At 40.2% G+C, this 18,108-nt stretch overlaps 1 protein-coding gene across 6 annotated transcripts in view; it reads right to left on the bottom strand.

Annotated features, from left to right (window-relative positions):
* Positions 1–241: 241 nt before the first annotated feature.
* IQSEC3 (IQ motif and Sec7 domain ArfGEF 3) overlaps positions 242–18,108 on the bottom strand; it is a 142,264-nt gene continuing 124,397 nt past the window's right edge. Inside the window, exons 4-14 of one of the 6 annotated variants that reach the window (XM_077468962.1) lie at positions 15,701–16,695; positions 10,869–11,030; positions 8,588–8,710; positions 8,335–8,501; positions 7,181–7,320; positions 6,342–6,467; positions 6,143–6,242; positions 4,913–5,074; positions 4,299–4,391; positions 2,532–2,575; positions 242–782 (exon numbers count right to left, since the gene is read on the bottom strand). In XM_077468962.1, coding sequence (XP_077325088.1) covers positions 399–782; positions 2,532–2,575; positions 4,299–4,391; positions 4,913–5,074; positions 6,143–6,242; positions 6,342–6,467; positions 7,181–7,320; positions 8,335–8,501; positions 8,588–8,710; positions 10,869–11,030; positions 15,701–16,695 — 2,496 coding nt within the window. In that variant the 3' untranslated portion in view covers positions 242–398. Of the gene's footprint in view, positions 783–2,531; positions 2,595–4,298; positions 4,392–4,912; positions 5,075–6,142; positions 6,243–6,341; positions 6,468–7,180; positions 7,321–8,334; positions 8,502–8,587; positions 8,711–10,868; positions 11,031–15,700; positions 16,696–18,108 lie in introns of all 6 variants that reach the window. The other 5 variants (XM_077468964.1, XM_077468966.1, XM_077468967.1 and 2 more) reach the window with 5 other exon arrangements.

The following is an 18,108-nucleotide window of genomic DNA, read 5'->3' on the forward strand; positions in this document are numbered from 1 at the left end:
GACGTGAAATTTTATACAACAGCCCTGGGTTAAGGTGGGTGGAAGAAACACAAGGGCAAAACGAAGTGACTTGTCCAGGACAGGCTGATCATACAAAGTTTCCTCCACAATAATAAAATTGTGGAGAGAGCTCAAACCTACTAAAAATACACAAGCTCAACTCTTTTGAGGGGTATAAAAAAGGGTCATAGAAGTGTGCAAGAAATGCCTGTTTGAGGAGAGTATATGAGATCAACATGAGTGTGCAACAATATTTTTTTATTTTTTGTGCAGGGATGTTTTGTGTGCAAGGATAGGTGCTCATGAGGATTTTGTGATTATGGGCAAGTGATAAATGTGCAAGGTTTGGTATGTGTGCAAGCAGATTAGTCCAAGAAGACTGGTAAGTGACCCGTTGCTTAAACAAGACTCCGGGAGCCACTGGAATATCTGCGTTCTCTAAGAAGGACTCCTGGAGGGCAGTATTGATGTGGGTGGTTATAAGGGGGTGGTGGCGGGGGTAATGGGGGTTGGTGGACATTTCCTCCCACGCTACGCAGGGGAGTAGTGGTGCAGGACCCAGACAAGTAGCGGGTGACAGTCTGGTCGGGGGAGGACGTTGCCCGGCCGGGTGTGTCCAGCACAATCACCTTGACAATCTGCTGACACTGCATGAGTTGGTCATAGGGGGCAGCCTGCAGAGTCTCCCACTGCCCATTAGGAGCCGTGCTGCCCGGAGCTCCATTCTCTGGCCCCTGGGGGGCGCTGTGCTGGGACGTCTGAAGCCTGTTGTGAATTGACACCTAGTTTAGAAACAGCCAAAGAAGCATTAAATGTTACAAGACTATTTCCCACGTGCTAGTCCTGGCTGCCCTTTACCCCAGAAGCTAACAGTCCTAAAAGGCTACATCCTCTAGGTGTTTTGGGGGCGGGTGGCATGCTGGGGATGTCACTACCAGGCCCTGAAGCCTCAAATGTCATTTTGCATTAGAAAATAATGCAAAATCTATATTGCAGACCACCATATCTTCCTCCCCCATAAGCAATATAAAACAGCTTTAGAGTATAGGCAAAACAATATTTGTCAAAAAATCATGCAGAATCTTGCAAAATGTTATTAATTTCTGTAAAATTGAAATCAACTATCACAAAACAAATTACCAGCTATTACCAGTGCTGATTATCTGCAAACAATGCTCATGAAAACATATTTTAAAGGGGGGGTGGAACCTATTTTGTGGTCTGCAAAGTAAAGGAACTAGGAATTAAAGTGTACCTGTCACTTTATCACAGTGGATTTAACAATTTTCTTGGTTCAAGCAATAATTGTACCAAAGGTGCTTGTTTGGTACATGCTAAAGACATCAAGCATTAAGTTTTGACTTTTTTTAAAGGAAGCCTCAATTGAATATGGAGGAAGCCAGTGCTGATCAGTGCTGTCAGTTGCCTTGCTGTCATGCTTATCCAATGGCTTAAGTGCTTTCTGAGATACTGCCCCAAAACAAGAATGCAAATCAGGAGTCTTGACATCACAATGCCCTCCCAGTTACTGACAGGGCTTGGGGGCAATTCAGACCTAAAAACACCTTACCTATATGTTTTCAATCCAGACCACTTTGGTAAGGGTCAAAAAACACATCTGTGGTGACAAAGGAAGTATGGCTTGTTGGCAAGTACCAACATTTACTTACTAAGCAGCCAAATTTTTTGTTGAGTTATAAACTGACAAAATGGTTTTCAGTTTAAGCTATGGTGATACAAACTATGCTTGGCTACCTGGAAGCTAGAGTTCTAGATGTGTTTGGCTAACCTACAAAATGAGGGAACACTAAGTCCTACCTGTGAAGACTGGACATTCTACAATACAATGAGAGGACCAATGAAAGGGCCTCTATTAGCTATTGAGACTTTTGCATTGGATTACTGGGGGGAGTTCTTTAAAATTGAGCCTTTGTGCAGCAGTCACCAGAGACTGGGGGGCTACCAGGGTCCACAGAATATTAGGAATAACAAAGGTACTCACGTACTGTCTGCCTTTGGAGATATTGGTAATTTGGGCACTTTTTTGGCCAGAAAGGCTGTCATCTTTTTCCTAAATGTAACTTTAGTATACAAAATGGCTGACAGGTTTGGTTTTCAAGATGGAGGAGCTATTCCTGAGTTATTTTAAAGGAAAATGCAAAAAAATATCTGGGTTACTTGTACAACAACAAAGATTCCATTTCTTGGAAGACTGACACCTAGCAGGCAACACAATAATTATATTCCTAAGAAAAGCCCCAAAAGTATTGGTTTTCTAGATAGAATCATAAAGAATTTATATTTACATCAAAAATGGGTGCTTCCAATGTCTGAGAGCAACAGGTACACTTTAATGAGGGACATTGTGAGGGTAATGGGGTGACTACATCATCATCATGTGTCTATGGGAAAAGGATTAGCCACAGAAGGTGTTAGTTTGTTGTCCTGAGCTGAGGAATGGGTGAGCAGCGCAGGATGGAGCATTGTGATTGGTTGGTGTCACAGCCCTGTTGTGTTATAGCCCTACTCACCTCCACCACGCCTCCTGTGTCCTTCTCAGGTGACTCGTGCTTACCTTCAAAATATGAGGTGAACTTAGGTGCAGGAGAGAGAAAGAAAGAGAGAGCGAGAAAGAGAGAGTCAGAGAGAGAAAGAGAGAGAAAGAGAGAGTCAGAGAGAGAGAGATGAAAAAGAGAGAGAAAGAGTAAAAAATAGAAAAGAAGATAAAAGGAAAGAAAGGAGAAAGAACGATAGATACAAAGAGAGAAGAAAAGAAAGATACAGAAAGAAGATGATTGGTAGATAGAGGATAAAAAGAGAGGAGAGGGGAAATAAAGTGAAGATAAAAAAGAAGAGGGGAAAAGGAAAGATAGATATAGATAGAAAGAAAGAAAAGAAGAAAATAGTAAAGAAAGAGAAGGATGAAGATGAACAGAGAGATACAGAAAGAGGAGAAATAAAGATACAAAGAAAACAAGAGAGAGCGATAGAAGAAAGAACAGGGAAATAAAAGAAAGAAAGTGATAGACAGTGGCAAAAGAGAATGAACGGAGGTGAAAGCACGGGAAAACGGAAAGAAATAGGGTCAGAATGGGGAACGCAGGAAGAAGGGAAGGTGACAGTGACAGAAGACGGATATGGAAAGCAGTAATATGTAATGGCTAGATGACAAGGAGAGTCTCTGTTGGAGAGGAGAACATAAAGGAAGGAAAATGGGTCTGTCTCATATTGTGCTGACAGTTCATGTACTAGTAGCTAAGCCTCCACGATTAATTATAACTTGCAGAGCTCCGAAAATCTAATTTTACACACTGTGTGACAGTTGATAATAACATTTTAACATACCGATTTATGGTTGTAAAACTTTCACACAGACTGAGATATTGGACATTTTTATCATTGGGAAGCCTATCGTTCTGTACTAACTATCAAAGGAGGCATCAGAGTGATAGCTGCCACACTTGTTCTATGGGAAGGAAGATAGTTTTGCCATAAAATAAATGACCTCCTCTCATTATCCCATCTTCTCTGCCTATAATCCCCTGCATTTTACAAAACCCTTGCTAGGTTTTTATTTCTCTCTGTGTAGATTTAACCTCATTTGTCCTGGAGGCCATTGTCAGGTCTGCCCATGCATCCTGCAGACCCGTTAGGCAGCACAATGGCCAACTGAAGGAGCCTCCATCACAAGTTGACCACATTGTTCTATGGGAGGCAATGGTTTATAGCTGACACTCTTCAACAGTAAGTGCAAATACTGGCAAGATCGATATGTAAAATGTCTTACTTGTGCTCTTGCTTTGTAATATTCCAGTTGTAATGAACACAGCATTATCTATCTATCTATCTATCTATCTATCTATCTATCTATCTATCTATCTATCTATCTATCTATCTACCTATATATCTATCTCCTTTACTTTCCACTCTGTTGACAGAGGTCAGATGAATTGTGTCTTGGCACTCATGTGCACTCATTTGTCTATAGGTACTTACAGAGAGAAGCTCTAAAAAAGGACAGAGAGTGGTCGTGGTTAGCAGACCACCATAGAAACACAGAAAAGCCTTTCTAAAAATCATCACTAAAAAAGTTATATTAAAAAGGGGAAAAGCTGATTGGAAACTCTTCCAATGTAAGACAGAGAAAAACTGTCGGGAATGAAAAGGATGGACATACAGACAAGGACAGATGGAGGCCACTGAGGCCGACAAAAAAATAGGAGAGCAGCTGGATTGGGGGAAACTCACGGATCAGGAGGAGGGACAAGGCTGTGACACTGCAGGAATATACCACTCACCGATTGGGGAATCCTGCTTAGGCTGAAAGTCCAGCTGGGATCCGTTTGATTTGGCGGGTGTGGTCTTCACCACGTGCTGTTTCTCTAACTCCCCTGCAAACATGAGACATAACAGTCAGCGGAAAAAACAAACATGGTATACAACACTGCAGTGTATAATGCAAGGGGCCACTAGCTGTCCACAGTCTTCATGGTTGAATAATGTCCAGCATTATTCATTCCCATGGACCAAGGAAATCCTGTGAGTGCAGGTCATCATGCACTCATCCCCCTTTTTGTGGAGAAAAGTGGGGTGGGGTGGAGAGCGCTGTAACCCTGAGCCAGAAGTTGGACTTTAAATTTATTAGCAAATATGATACAAAATGGAAACAGGTGAGAGTCTACAACAATATTCGCTAGCAGTATACAGTTGAATACTGACCTAATGTTGACCTGGAGAGCATTGTTGTATTTTTCCACAAGCAAAGTTTCATGTTAACTTTTTAAGCAGTATTACATATTCTTTTTAAAGCTGTGGTGTAATGATATCAAAGCTTAAGAAAAAAATTGAAAAATATAAATAAATAAAAGGAGACATGTCCCCTTTATGTAAGAAAAACAAACCAATGTCTTACACTCAATGCGTATCTGTTCCATCTCTGTTACTTCACAAATAGATTCCTTCAGATCCTCTAGAAATTTTTGCAGTTCCTCCGAGCCAAGAGCACAAAAATGCAGAACTAACTTCTTTTCAGATCCCGAAAGAGGACTGACCAAGGTGATCCCATGAGGGTAATCTGGAAGTGCGAGGGAAAGCTTTGATATCAACTCACAAGACTAGGTTGCAGAAACGTTCACGATACTATTCATCTACTGTGCAGATTTTTTCCTGACTCTGCCCACAAGCAGTTTGTTTAGCAATAATGATCAATATACTGAAGGTGGCCATACATTGCTCAGTTTTTTTGTTAGCAGGCTGGCTAAAAGTAGGAATATCCAAAACTCCAGGAAAGCATTCAAAATCTCCTATTATGTATGAGTAACAAGACTATTCTGGTAAGGTGAAAATTTAGCTTACTTTTCTCAGAAGGAGTTCATTTAACAATAATCATTGATATACTTAAGCTCAAAGCAGCCAGTAATATATCGTTCTGAATTTTAAGTATATATAAGAAGGCCAGTATGGTGGCCTGAATTTATGGGAGGGGCCCGGGGGGTATTTAACCAGCCCGTTCGCCTGTGGTCATTGTCGGTTTCCTGTGTGTAATACCCACCCTCCCAGACTCTTTCTAGGGCATCTCACAAAGTATTCATACTCACAGATTACTCATTTCATCTAATTTCATATTTTATTTAATTTAATTTCTCATTTCTTCTCTAGGGTATGCCCCCTTATTTTGGTATACCGTACGTTAGACCAAGGCACACTTTCAGGTCCATTTCATGTGGTAAGTTTTATGTTAACTCTAAATGTTATCCATATCAGTATCGGCCATAGGGCTCCAAACCATAAATGAATGCATGAGTATCCAAAACTTCTAAAAAGCCTTTAAAAATAAATTTTTCACAAATAAGTAACAGGAATATTCTACGACGGGGAGGATTTTTCTTACTCCACCCAAGAGGAGCTCATTTAGCAATAATCATCGATATACTGCAGATTCTAACAACCAATGAGATATTGCTGTTATTTTAGGCATATATAAATGCAGGTGTATCCAGAACTCCAGGTAAGCAGTAAAAAAAACCTGACATGAATGACTAACTGGACTGAGGGGTGGCTTTAGTTATATATAACATTTTACTCCACTTTAACGACCATAAAGTCATTATTTCTTAAACGCACACAGAAAAAGATATCTCACATTCATTCTCAAAGAGATGGAACTGCATCCCCAGGAGAGGTACAGCTCGGCAAAACGTGTAGGTGGAAGAAGTCTTCTTTTTGGGGCACAGCTTCAAGATCTGAAGGAGAGAGACAGGTATTCTTTGTGAGAACACAGGGTGGAAAAATGGTTCTGCCTGACAAGCATAGTAGTGGGATATCTGCTTGTTAATATTTACCAATAAAAGGTCATTGAAGAGAAAGACCTCCCTCTGATGTGCTGCTTGTTTCTGCAGTTTGTTCACATCAGTCACCTCGAAGAGACGACTACAGCAAACCAGACGCCGGTGAGGAACAGAAAGGACCTGCGAGGAACACAAAAGCCAATCTTAGGTTGCCACATTGGCCATTTGTACTTCCTCTTATACCACCTCTTTGACTGTCTCTTAGCAGATAACTGATGAAATCACAAGTTTAAAGGGCCAGTCCATTCTGAGCAGTCAGTTCATAGTTTAGTGTATGTTGGAGTGTCTCTGTATGGGGTCCCGTGTCTGTTGTGCCTATTATGATGGGTTCTCACTATTCTTTCTGGATTTTAAATACATTTTATATTATGAAGACTGTAACAGAACGAGGGCTGGAACAGTCCATAACATATAAGATGCCAGGGAATGACTCAGCACACCAGACTCAATCTAAAACTAAAATTTCATTGTTGGTTAGGTTAATATTTTAAAATAAAGTGTACCTATTTTTTAAATAAATTTTGATTGCTATGCTTTGCAAAAAAATAAAAGTATTTAAATGGGTTTATCACTTTCTGAGAGAGAGAGAGAGAGAGTGGTAAATCTGTAAACTTGCCAATTCCATGCTGTTGACTGACAAGGTTGTTCTGCATATAAACCTCGCCCACCAGCTGTTTTATGACTTATGATTCTGGATCTATTAGTAGCCAACAACTTTAATCATCTCTCCTTGGACATCTTTAGAAACCCACTTAAAGAAAGCCAAACAGATCCAAGTAAGATGCTGAAGCCACTTCAAACTTTGGATAATCCAGAAATAAAAGGAAACGTACACTTTTCATGCCCACGATGGATTTTTCCACCTTTGTCACATAAGTCACATGATCTTCATTGGATTTCAGTTCTTTCTGTTGGATCCGTTCGTATATTCCCACGACCATATCTCGAGGAATGTCGGCTCCATCATCCACTCCTGGGAAGATATGTTGAAAAAGGTTCACAAAAGCCATAAGGAGATATCCCGTTTTACTGCTTTTCTGCTATATTTTAAAAAGGAGTTCTAAGTGCAGCTGTGACAAAGAAAGACACCTTAACCAACAGTAAAGGGCTTTTGTTAAACCTGAACAAGGGCCCCAGGACAATACTATTTTAGCCTGCTGGGTCTCATCAGCAAGGACCTAGTGGTTTTGGTGGAGCACTCCATTTTCACTTGAATGGCAGCAGGGAGAATGGAGTCAATGCTGCTTGGGAAATACATGAAAATAAAACATGTTCTAAGGAAAAAACACTTGCCATTTTTGTGTGGTAGTTCTATAAGCAAATTCTCCACCCTGTGGGTTTTTAAAGTGTACCAGCCATTTCTCAAGGATGCCCAGGTGGCCATAGCTGTTCAAAAATGTTCCAGTATGGCAAAGGCCATGGAATGCACTAAAAACCCAGTAAGTGGACCATTTATTTACAAGTCATTCATGGAGAGCAGGGGAGGACAGGGCTGACCCGTTGGCCCCCTCAAGCCAGTACTAATCAGATAAATTGGATATATCATTATTCAGACATCATTCAGAGCATGACTTGTAGTTAGTGATATGCTGAGCATTATAGAGATATTTGACCTGCAATCGCAGCATCTAGCAGAGGGAAGTCTTTTAGCACCTTCTTTGATGTCTTTGACTGAATGAGGCACCAAGGAAGCTGATGCTGGAAGATGTGAAAAGTTGTATTACAATAAACCCTGTCCTTTCACCCACCTCTCATCTAATCACTGTGGCATACTTTGTGTCTTACACCTTTTTGGGCTTACAGGGAACTGTCTCTATCACAAGGTGGTCAACTGGTTGTTTTCACCCTGCCAGTCCTACAATGATGGAGAATGTTATTTGTATATATTTCCCAGAAAGAATTGCCTGAACTCTCCCTACTTCTACTCTAATGAAGTTAAGTTATTGAAAGAAAAAAAAAAGCAACTAGCCAGGCACAGTTCTCTGACCTCGTAGGTTACGAATGAAGTCCTCCAGCATCATCTTGCGGTCAGGTTTGATGCTGGGGCTATACATGTCTGTGTTGAGCAGGATAACAGCAAAGGCCAGGATGAAGATGGTGTCGGGATTATGGAACTGCTGCACAATGTCCGGGTTACACATACAGTATCTCTGGCTATGGTGGAGAAAATAACTTGATGTTAGTAAAAAACACGATACTTTTAGGGTTTCTGCTCAAGCTACAAGTTATACAGGCCTCACCTGAAGGCTTCTATTAGACGCTCCACCTTCTGAGCCTCACCCTGAACGCGAATGTGTGCTTGAAACTTTCGCAGAGCCTCATCCAGCTCCATGCTGGAGAAATCCATCTCGTCCACAACACAGCTGAAATAGACAAGTGGACAGTACATGAAACACTCAGTATTTTGCAAGGCAGAATCGTGTCGAGAAATTCTTCTTTTTGTTATTCCATTTTTAAAGGAAATCTGTCACCACATCTACTTGTCTCTCAGGCAATTTGGTGGCAAAAGACCAAAGACAATGCACAAACTACTGCAAGCGCTAGCAACCAATGAGATATTGTTTTACTGATCTGGTTGCAGCAAACTAAAATATGATTGGTTTATTTCTTATTATTGCTTTTTTTGTAGACTATTCTCTGCCTTACTGAACAATCCTGAAACTGGACATTTCCAATTATTTTCTTTCAATATGTGGATCAAATAATAATAAAAAAAATTTAAAAGTTTCAAGTCCGAATAAACTTTCTGTTTTAAAATAGATTATTTTACATTAATGCAAAAGGAGTGCAAAGTCCTACAGTTCATTTTCTTTTAGAAAGCAGAATAAAAAAGCCTGCTCCTGCCAGTATGCTACATAGAAAAACTGTTGTTCTTTGCTTGGAGGCAGTGTTCTCTCTGCAGAGGTCCAACACTACCCCTGCTGATACAGACCTAGAGCTCTACAATCACCAAAGTCCAGACTCCACCTCCCAAAAACACCCTCTAACTAAAATAAAATAAAAACTTTTTTTTTTCAAGTAACCTAAGCAGCTTGAGATTGAGAGTTTACAGATTTAAAAATATGTAATGTTGTAACCATATTACTGGTGTTTTGCACAAAATGTACTCTACTCATTCCTGGGCAATCCTTGTAACTCCAGTCCCACAATCATGTAACATCTACAAATGTAAGGTTCAGACGCTGAATTCTATTCTGCCATAAATTGAGTTATTTTTCAGCTCCCCTTGTAATCATTTTTTTTTTTTTTTTACAAAGCTCAATAAAGCAGTGCATCTCGATGCGTGAGGGCTTGGAGCGTGTAATGTGCGTTGACTAGGCTGACCTAGTTACAGAGCTCAGGTGAGGAGCTCAGAATCAGAGCTATTGTGACAAAGGAGGGCAATGCATATTACAGAAGTCCTATGCTCTGCATGGAATCAGATTTTTTATTTTTTTTGTGCATTTTTTTTTTTTACTTATGACATACTTTCTCCTGGATTACAAAGAAAAAACTGCAACACTAATACATTTTAAATGGTAACTATGGGCAAAATAAAAAAAACAACCTAATTATTACCTATTGGTCCTGCAATATTTTTCTATATCTTGTAACAGGATGACAAGACTGTTCATTGCATTGAAATTACGCAGCAGCATTGTCACCCTGTGCACAGGTAGTTTCAGATAGACTTTAAGTGACAGATTATAGCCCAAATCTATTTAAAACTTTTTAAGCAATAGGAATTTTTTTTTTCTTTTGGAAAAACAAAAAATTTAAACTAGAGGTATATGCATGAAAGTTGACCATTGTAAGCACTCCTGGCAATGTTATATGGTGCGTTCCAACCCCTGCAATTTGGCTGGTGTGTAAATGTACGTAAAAATATAAATAAATGTCTGTGTATACATCTGAACTTCCCTCTACAAAAGTTGTCTTCCATGAAGGATTGATTACTCAGTGTTGTAGGGACTTTTATCGCCCATGTTTCTTCTGATTCTGGCTCCGGAATGTATACATTCCATTTCATTCATGTGATATACTATGGACTGCACAGGTTTTAATATCACTATTGATTTAATGTTATGAATATTTTATAATTTTCACTATTATAATATTTTTCATCATTATCACATTTAATTATTTGGTTCACTGTCACTGGTGAGTTTATACTGCAGTATTTTTGTAGTTAACTTTATGATTATTTCATACACTTATTATTTAATTCACTGTCAATAGTGAGTTTATTTAAATAGCACTGCATTTTTTTTGTTTCTAATTCATTAAATGAAAGCTGCAGAGTTTTAGAAAACTGAAAACATATTTTTTGAAACTATATTAACATTGTAAAGATCACATGAGGTTGTAGTGACTGGGTTTAGATCTAGTCTAAAGGTGCCTTACCATAGCCCAATTTCTTGTAGAAGTAAAGTAGGGGTATAAAATGTAATTTAATACTCTCCCTTGATTGACAGAACTAGTCTTGGGGCGACCCTTGGCTTTATGGCATGAAGAATTTTGGCGTATCAGACTATTACTCACTCAAGGACGTCACGGTTGAAGACCTTCTTGCTGTTCCCCAGGAACTCTCCAATCATTTGCCGGCTAAGACCTTTCCTCTGAAGCAGAAAATGTGCCACCCCAATAGGGGTGTCTGGGATAAAACCGCGGGAGATCAAGAACTGAGTGCCCTTGTCAGGATTACTGTGGAGAGAAAATTAGTGAGTTACCCAATTTTTACTTAAAGGAAAGCTGTGATTGGATTGTTTCGGAAATATTTTGTATTATTTTGAGAGGAACTTGGAGGATTAAAAAAGTCTGCTCCCTCAATGTTTTTGTTTAGGATGGATAGTAGTAGGGGCAAGCTGAGAACAATTAAAGTGGAACTTCGCTCTCTCAATCACCATTGACTATTTTTAATCCTTATGCTACTATCATTAGTAAAGAGATAGTAAGGTATGTTTTTTTTTACTTGTTTTAACCTTTATTTTTACATTTTGTCGGCTACTTCCTGGTTTCCAGGCCTAGGCAAATTATGTCATACATCCCAGCAGTCTTCAGTAAGGGAGGAGGGGTTTTCTCAACAAAGCACACCTTCCTGCCTGCATGCCTGATCTAAGGGCAGATGTATATGCTACATGAATCACCTGTCTTTACTGTAGAGAAATGCTAGGGGGTGTTTTTCCAAGTGATTTCTCATCAAAATAAAGCATGGGTGAGTTTGCTTTGAATAATAAAAATGAATCAAATAGCATTTTTGGTTTGTGGTGTGCAGATGCAGTGTAGTTCCGCTTTAAGCAGTCAAGCTGGCTGCAGTACATTAGATTTTGGCTTTTGGAAATTTTACGGGTGCTCTTCTTGTTCTTTTAATTCACATGTTATATATTTATCACCTCAAAGAACTTGAATATTCTCCGCTGGTGGAACCCGACAGATAAAGAGTTTCTGCGCCTCCAGACATCATAGTGTGTAAGGATAATTCAACTGTATCCATAAAAATTGTGAGCTCCTTGAGGGCAGGGACTGATGTGAAAGCACAATATACAGTATCTCACAAAAGTGAGTACACCCCTCACATTTTTGTAAATATTTTATTCTATCTTTTCATGTGACAACACTGAAGAAATGACACTTTGCTACAATGTAAAGTAGTGAGTGTACAGCTTGTATAACAGTGTAAATTTGCTGTAGTCCAACATGATAACGATCCCAAACACACCTGCAAGACGTCCCCTGCTTTTCTAAAGAAGCTGAGAATAAAGGCGATGGACTGCCCAAGCATGTCTCGAGACCTAAACCTAATGAGCATCTGTGGGGCATCCTCAAATGGAAGGTGGAGGAGCGCAAGGTCTCTAACATCCACCAGCTCTGTGATGTCTTCATGGAGGAGTGGACGAGAACTCCAGTAGCAACCTGTGAAGCTCTGGTGAACTCCATGCCCAAGAGGGATAAGGCAGTGCTGGAAAATAATGGTGGCCACACAAAATATTGACACTTTGGGCCCAATTTGGACATTTTCACTTAAGCGTGTACTCACTTTTGTTGCCAGTGGTTTAAACATTAATGGCTGTGTGTTGACTTTGTGGGGACAGCAAATTTACACTGTTATACAAGCTGTACACTCACTACTTTACATTGTAGCAAAGTGTCATATCTTCAGTGTTGTCACATGAAAAGATATAATAAAATATTTACAAAAATGTGAGGGGTGTACTCACTTTTGTGAGATACTGTATATGTAAAGTGCTGTGTAAATTGGCAGTGCTATATAAGCACCTGAAATAAATAAATACATCTTTAAAATAAATAATTCCATCCCACACAAATACCTCTAAGGCCTAGCAAAGTCATGGTGGGTAACACTCGGAAACTCTATTCTGGGGTGCTGGCTTTCCCTTCAATTACTGAGACTATACAATCAGTCCTACAAAAATAGCATACATGCTCTGATGCAGTGCTCAAAAACAGATACTTTCCATTCCAGCTGTCTGAATCCTGGATATATATCTGTATATCTGTTGGCCTTAAAAAGTAGGGTCAACCAATGCACATATTGATTTTAACTATCTTTGGTTAGGCTGTAAACATTCAAGTACTTGCCTATCATCAACAAGCAGTAAGTCATTAATTCTGCTAACCTTGCTGCTACCTACTAGAAGGTTATCCCAAAACAGCTCAGTCACTGCTGGGAGGGGGGAGAGGAAAAGATTTAAAGTGTACCTAAGTCAAAAAACAAAAATGTTACATATTGCAGCTTACACATGCTTAAAGTATAACTAAAGGCAATTTTTTACAATTTTGGATAGAGCAGAGAGGGATAAGAACACCTGCCATGTTTTCTTGCTATCCATGCACCCATAAGGGAGATTCATCCTCTTTTTTTGTCCTGTTTACCATTATTTACCAAAAGCAAAAGTGAAAGAAAATTCCAAAATTTAGGATGTCCCCAGAACACTAATAAAGGGGAAATCTTCCAAACAGTTCTGGGGACCCTGATGACAACCAGGAATTCCTTAAATTTGGCTTTGTTTCCTCTCACTTCTTGTTTTGACAATATGACAGGAAGTGAAAGGAAATGTCCCCAATGAGACAAAGATGGCAATAAAAACAGACAGAGTGGTTATAACACTCCCTTACTCTATCCAAAATTAAAAAAATTAAGTTCTACTTTAAATGTGGTGGCTTCATTCCTTTTCCCTTTCTGGGCCTTCCCCTCTAAGCCCTTGTACACACGGTCGGAGATTCCGACAACCAAATCCGTCGGAGTAATTTCGACGGATTAATTCCGGAAGAGGTCCGGAAGTGATGTTGCATACACGCGGTCAGACTAAGTTGTCGGAAAATCCGATTGTACATAACGTGATGACGTTATTTCGTTAGACGGGACTACGTTCAGGCTAGTAGCCAATAGCTTTGGTCTAGGAATTTGATCTGAGCATGCGTGGCACTTTGTCCATCAGAGTAGGCTACACATGATCGGAGTATGTCCAATAGGAGCATTTTGTCTGAAAATTTTACCGGCAAGTTGGAAAACTTGGTCCGTCAGGTATTCCGATGGAAACAGTCCGATGCAGACCACACACAGTCGGAATATCCGACAAAACGGTCCGATAGGACACATTCCGTCGGAATCTCCGACCGTGTGTACAAGGGCTTAGGGTGGCTCCACTCTATGGAGGAGCAACAGAGACACCATTGGACAGGACCACTGTCATCCAGTTAACAGGGTAGTTTTAGGTGTGTTAGCAAATTTAGACTCAACAAATTAAAGTTGAACTCCAAATAACAGTTTAAAGCAGCTAAAGCAATAATATTTTTTGGGGGGGGGATAAAGGCTCTCACAAATGCATAACAGCTAACCATTGTAAACATCCCTATCAGTGTTGAATGTTTTTGTCATCTCTCTAACTGCCACTTTTGCTAGACATCTTGGTTTGTTAAAGGATGCTGAAAAATAACAAACTTACTAGCTAGACTGCCAAATGAAAATAAAGAAAATTAAAACAATAAAACTAGTGCAGCCACCACATTTGAAACAAGACTACGTAAAATGTGAACCCCCTCCCGCACGGGGCTGCACCTGTACTGCAAAGCGTTATCTGCTCATCTGGCCTAGGGAAGAGAAGAAGCACTTTTACCTACCTGTTCCTCTACTTCCCCTTTAGACAGCGCTCCCCCATGCTTTAGTGGTGAACTGTCCTTCAGTGCTGTCACGTCAGGTTATAGACCCCACACTGTTCTTGATGACATCGGGACCTTAGACAAATGAAGCATGGGGTAGAAGACACTGCTGGGACCAGTCAGGCAGCATGGAAGAGCAGAGGATTGGGTAAGTAGATCTTTTCTATGTCCTTTAGACCTAAACAAGCAACTAACCCATGCAGAGCAGACAAAGCCTCACTGCAAAGGAAAAATGTTTTCCGGAGATGCTTTTGGGTTTAGATACACTTTAACTCATGAGCCATTGCTGGGAAGGGGAAGTTAAAGCAGGCTGAGCTGTGCTGAATCACTGATGGGAGGGAGAAGCAGCGGGAGCTGAGCTGAGGAGTCACTGCTAGGAAGAAGGATCTGAAATGTTGAGAAAAGGGCTTGAAAGACTTTTTGTTTAAGGAATTTTAAGGATGAATGTATCTGCAGCTACAAAGGTTAGTGTTTTTAAAGTTAATTTACTGCTTGTTAAACCTAACATGTAGGTTTACTTTAATGTCATATAAAAATACCTTTTCCACCTAAACTAGGGCCCATGCCTGCTAAATGGAGCCTCAGTTGGTACATCCAGTAGTATGGTCAGTATGCCCAGTGCATTTGTTGAGTTTCTGTAGTACAACAAATATTGTATATATTCATTCTGCTGTCAGAAATACTTGTGTTTGGCTTTGGCTGCAGCTCTTTCTATTTAAAAGATGCAGTAGTTGAGAATATTACAGTCACACTTATGCGTGGCTAGGCCCACCTTATTTAAACTTTTTATCCCGTAGTAACCCAAGAAATAATTTTCAGCTCTCAGGTAACCCTTTCCGAAAATGAATGTACAGTATTTATATTTCATAGTGCACTAGCATGATTATTAATTTAAAATCATGAAAAATGAGAAGTATTTTGTGAACACTTTACATTGGTGGTCTTGTAGTTGTCCTTTTACTGCTCCTTAGGCAAGAGCTCAATCTACTACAGCTACAGCTACTACTATTGTGTGGGAAATTTAAAAATAAAATTTCCCCAATGGGAAACCGACACAAAAAGAAAAACCCAGGGTAGCACATTCTCTATTCTATCCAAAACAAAGATAACTGCTTTGAAGATATTTATTTCACTTTGTTGCCAAACCTATAGCAAGTTTGCCAATAGCTAATTAGCCCTTGGCCTCTGCTCACATGTTAAAGAGGTTGAGTCCAATGCGGTAGAGTCTTTTCCTCATGGTGTCCGTTGACAACGTCGGAGAGCGACAGCTGGCTGGATTCTCACAATAGTACCTAGGAAGGCTGAGGATCATGGCTTGCAAGGCCTCCTTAGAAGAGACCTCTGACACAGACTTTGCTGAGGTAGACGTGCTACTGCTGCTCAACTGTTCTGAAAGGTCAGCTGGTTCTGTTTCAGCCTGAACAGGCCCAACTAGCTCCTTCCCCATCCCTTCCCCATTGACCTCTGGGAAGGAGTTCTGAACAAGCAGAGACTCATTTGCTGGTACCTCCTGATAAGGAGGCTCTAGAATGCTTTCTCCACCAGCCCGATCTTCTTCTGGCTTTAGATTTTGAGCGCCTGCAAGACAGTTGGACATAGACAAAGAAGTAGAAGATGAGACTGAGATATTGTTATTGTCTATTTGAACAGTTACATCTCTGAAAGCCATCATCAATGTACTGCTGCTCTTCGGCAATGTCCCTAACTGTCCTTCCTCATTTTCTCTTTCTTCCAGTTTTGGAGGTTCCAGTTCTGGATTTTGCTGCATGAAAGTCTCTCGGATCTGGTAAGAGCCAGCTTCTGGGAAGGCACACATGGTCTTCAGACTCCACGTGCTAAGAGCATCGTCGATAGATTTGGCCAAAGATTGTACCTGCTCGGTGAAGGAGTCTTCCAGTTCAGTTAATGCCCCACTGATAGTGGCTGGAAGTGAAGGAGATCTTACCAAAGGAATGCCCATCAGGTTGTAGCTCTCAAGCAGAGCCTTTTCAGCAGAGGCAAAGTTATCGGGGTTGTGCACTCGCACCTTCCGCAGGGAGATACGCCTAGGCAGTCGACTTTGGAGGAGAGAGTCGCGGATCTTTTCAAAGTTCTTACTGAGCTGATACTGACGGAAAGCAGTCTGGATAGTGCACGCGGCTCTTCGGGAAACTAGGTGACCGCCATACTTGTGCTCCAACATTTCAATCTGCAACAAAATAAAAAATATTGAGATCTCTGTTAATTCAATAATCATATAAAGTGGAGCAAGAGCCCGAACTTGTAAAGTTTTTTAGAGTTTTACTTTTTTAGAGTTTTAAATTGTGTAGTAAAGGTTTAGAAACCCTGTCAGGTTTTTATTGCCGTTGGTTGGATTTAACCTAACTTTGTGGTTCTGTAACACCATGGCAATTAGTTGGGGTAATGTTTGTCACTGGGACTGGAAGTCACAGCAAACAAAAACATTTTTAGCAATTAAAAAATTTTTTTTTGTGCTTCTCTCTGTCCCATAGGACAAATTCCTGATAGCTTTCTGTCCTGACAGGAAGTGTGGAAAATCTCTACATAGGGAAACAGATGGCAAAGAAAACCTGACACTGGCTCTAACCCTTCCTATTCTACATAAATTAAAGTGTTTTAGCTGGAGCTTTGAAGCTGAACTTCAGCCGTCCCTTCAGTCTTGCACAGTTGTACAACTTCCTCTTCTGTACTGAAATAGCTTACTCTTATTTCACTGCACACTGTGAGCTTCTCCCAATGTGCATTAGAAGCTGCAGCAAGTCAAACAGAGTCAAACAGAGCTATTTCCTGGCCTTCAATCATGGAGGCTAAGCATCACATATGGGCATTACCTAAGGTAGGCTATCATTTTATTTTAACATTATGAAATATAAGACATTTGTTGTCTTTTGAAGTGGCAGCTTAAAAACAGTGATGACCATGATGGCTAAAAGCTGAAGGGGGAGAAAAAAATAAAAATTTACTTTCCGAGGACATGAACTGTAGTGCAGCAAAGACTCAAGAGAAACAAATCACATTTTTCTAGATGGCATAGAGAGTTCAGTGTTTCCTTTTGCCATCGGGCTTTTGGAAATTATATTATTCCAGAAGAAAAAGCAAAGAAGGTCAGGAGAGACTATGAATCACAGGCAGAGGTCAATCATTGCTTCTGCCTGCACAGAACTCTTTCCAATATCTTTATCCATACTCCATTAAAGCAGACTTAGCATCAGATATAATGTTTCATGGTACATTCATTGCCAAGTAATGTGTCAGTTTAACACTCCACTGGCCTGACAACAGCTTCAACTGATTTTCTCTCCTGTAAGATGGTGCCTTCTTTGTTTAGACACCATCCAGCATCACTAGCTACTTCCTAGACTTAAATGCTTTTTAAGATGACACAGTCATGTAAACACTGGTGCCTTTGCAGTTTTATTGGATCTGTTTAGAAAAACTGGACACAGGTCAGCCCTTGCTGTAGCCTCACAACTAATGGCTGGTTACAATGTTGTCATATCTTAGATGAGAAGAGACTGTGTAAATGCTCCTTTCTGCCTGCAGCAGACTGATGACATCATCTCAGCCAAAAGGTGGCACTTTTCTGAAAAATTAGACCAAG

This window comes from Lithobates pipiens, unplaced genomic scaffold (genome assembly GCF_037356315.1).
Source record: "Lithobates pipiens isolate NorthernLeopardFrog02 unplaced genomic scaffold, aLitPip1_a1.2 Scaffold_8, whole genome shotgun sequence".
Classification (NCBI taxonomy): domain Eukaryota; kingdom Metazoa; phylum Chordata; class Amphibia; order Anura; family Ranidae; genus Lithobates; species Lithobates pipiens.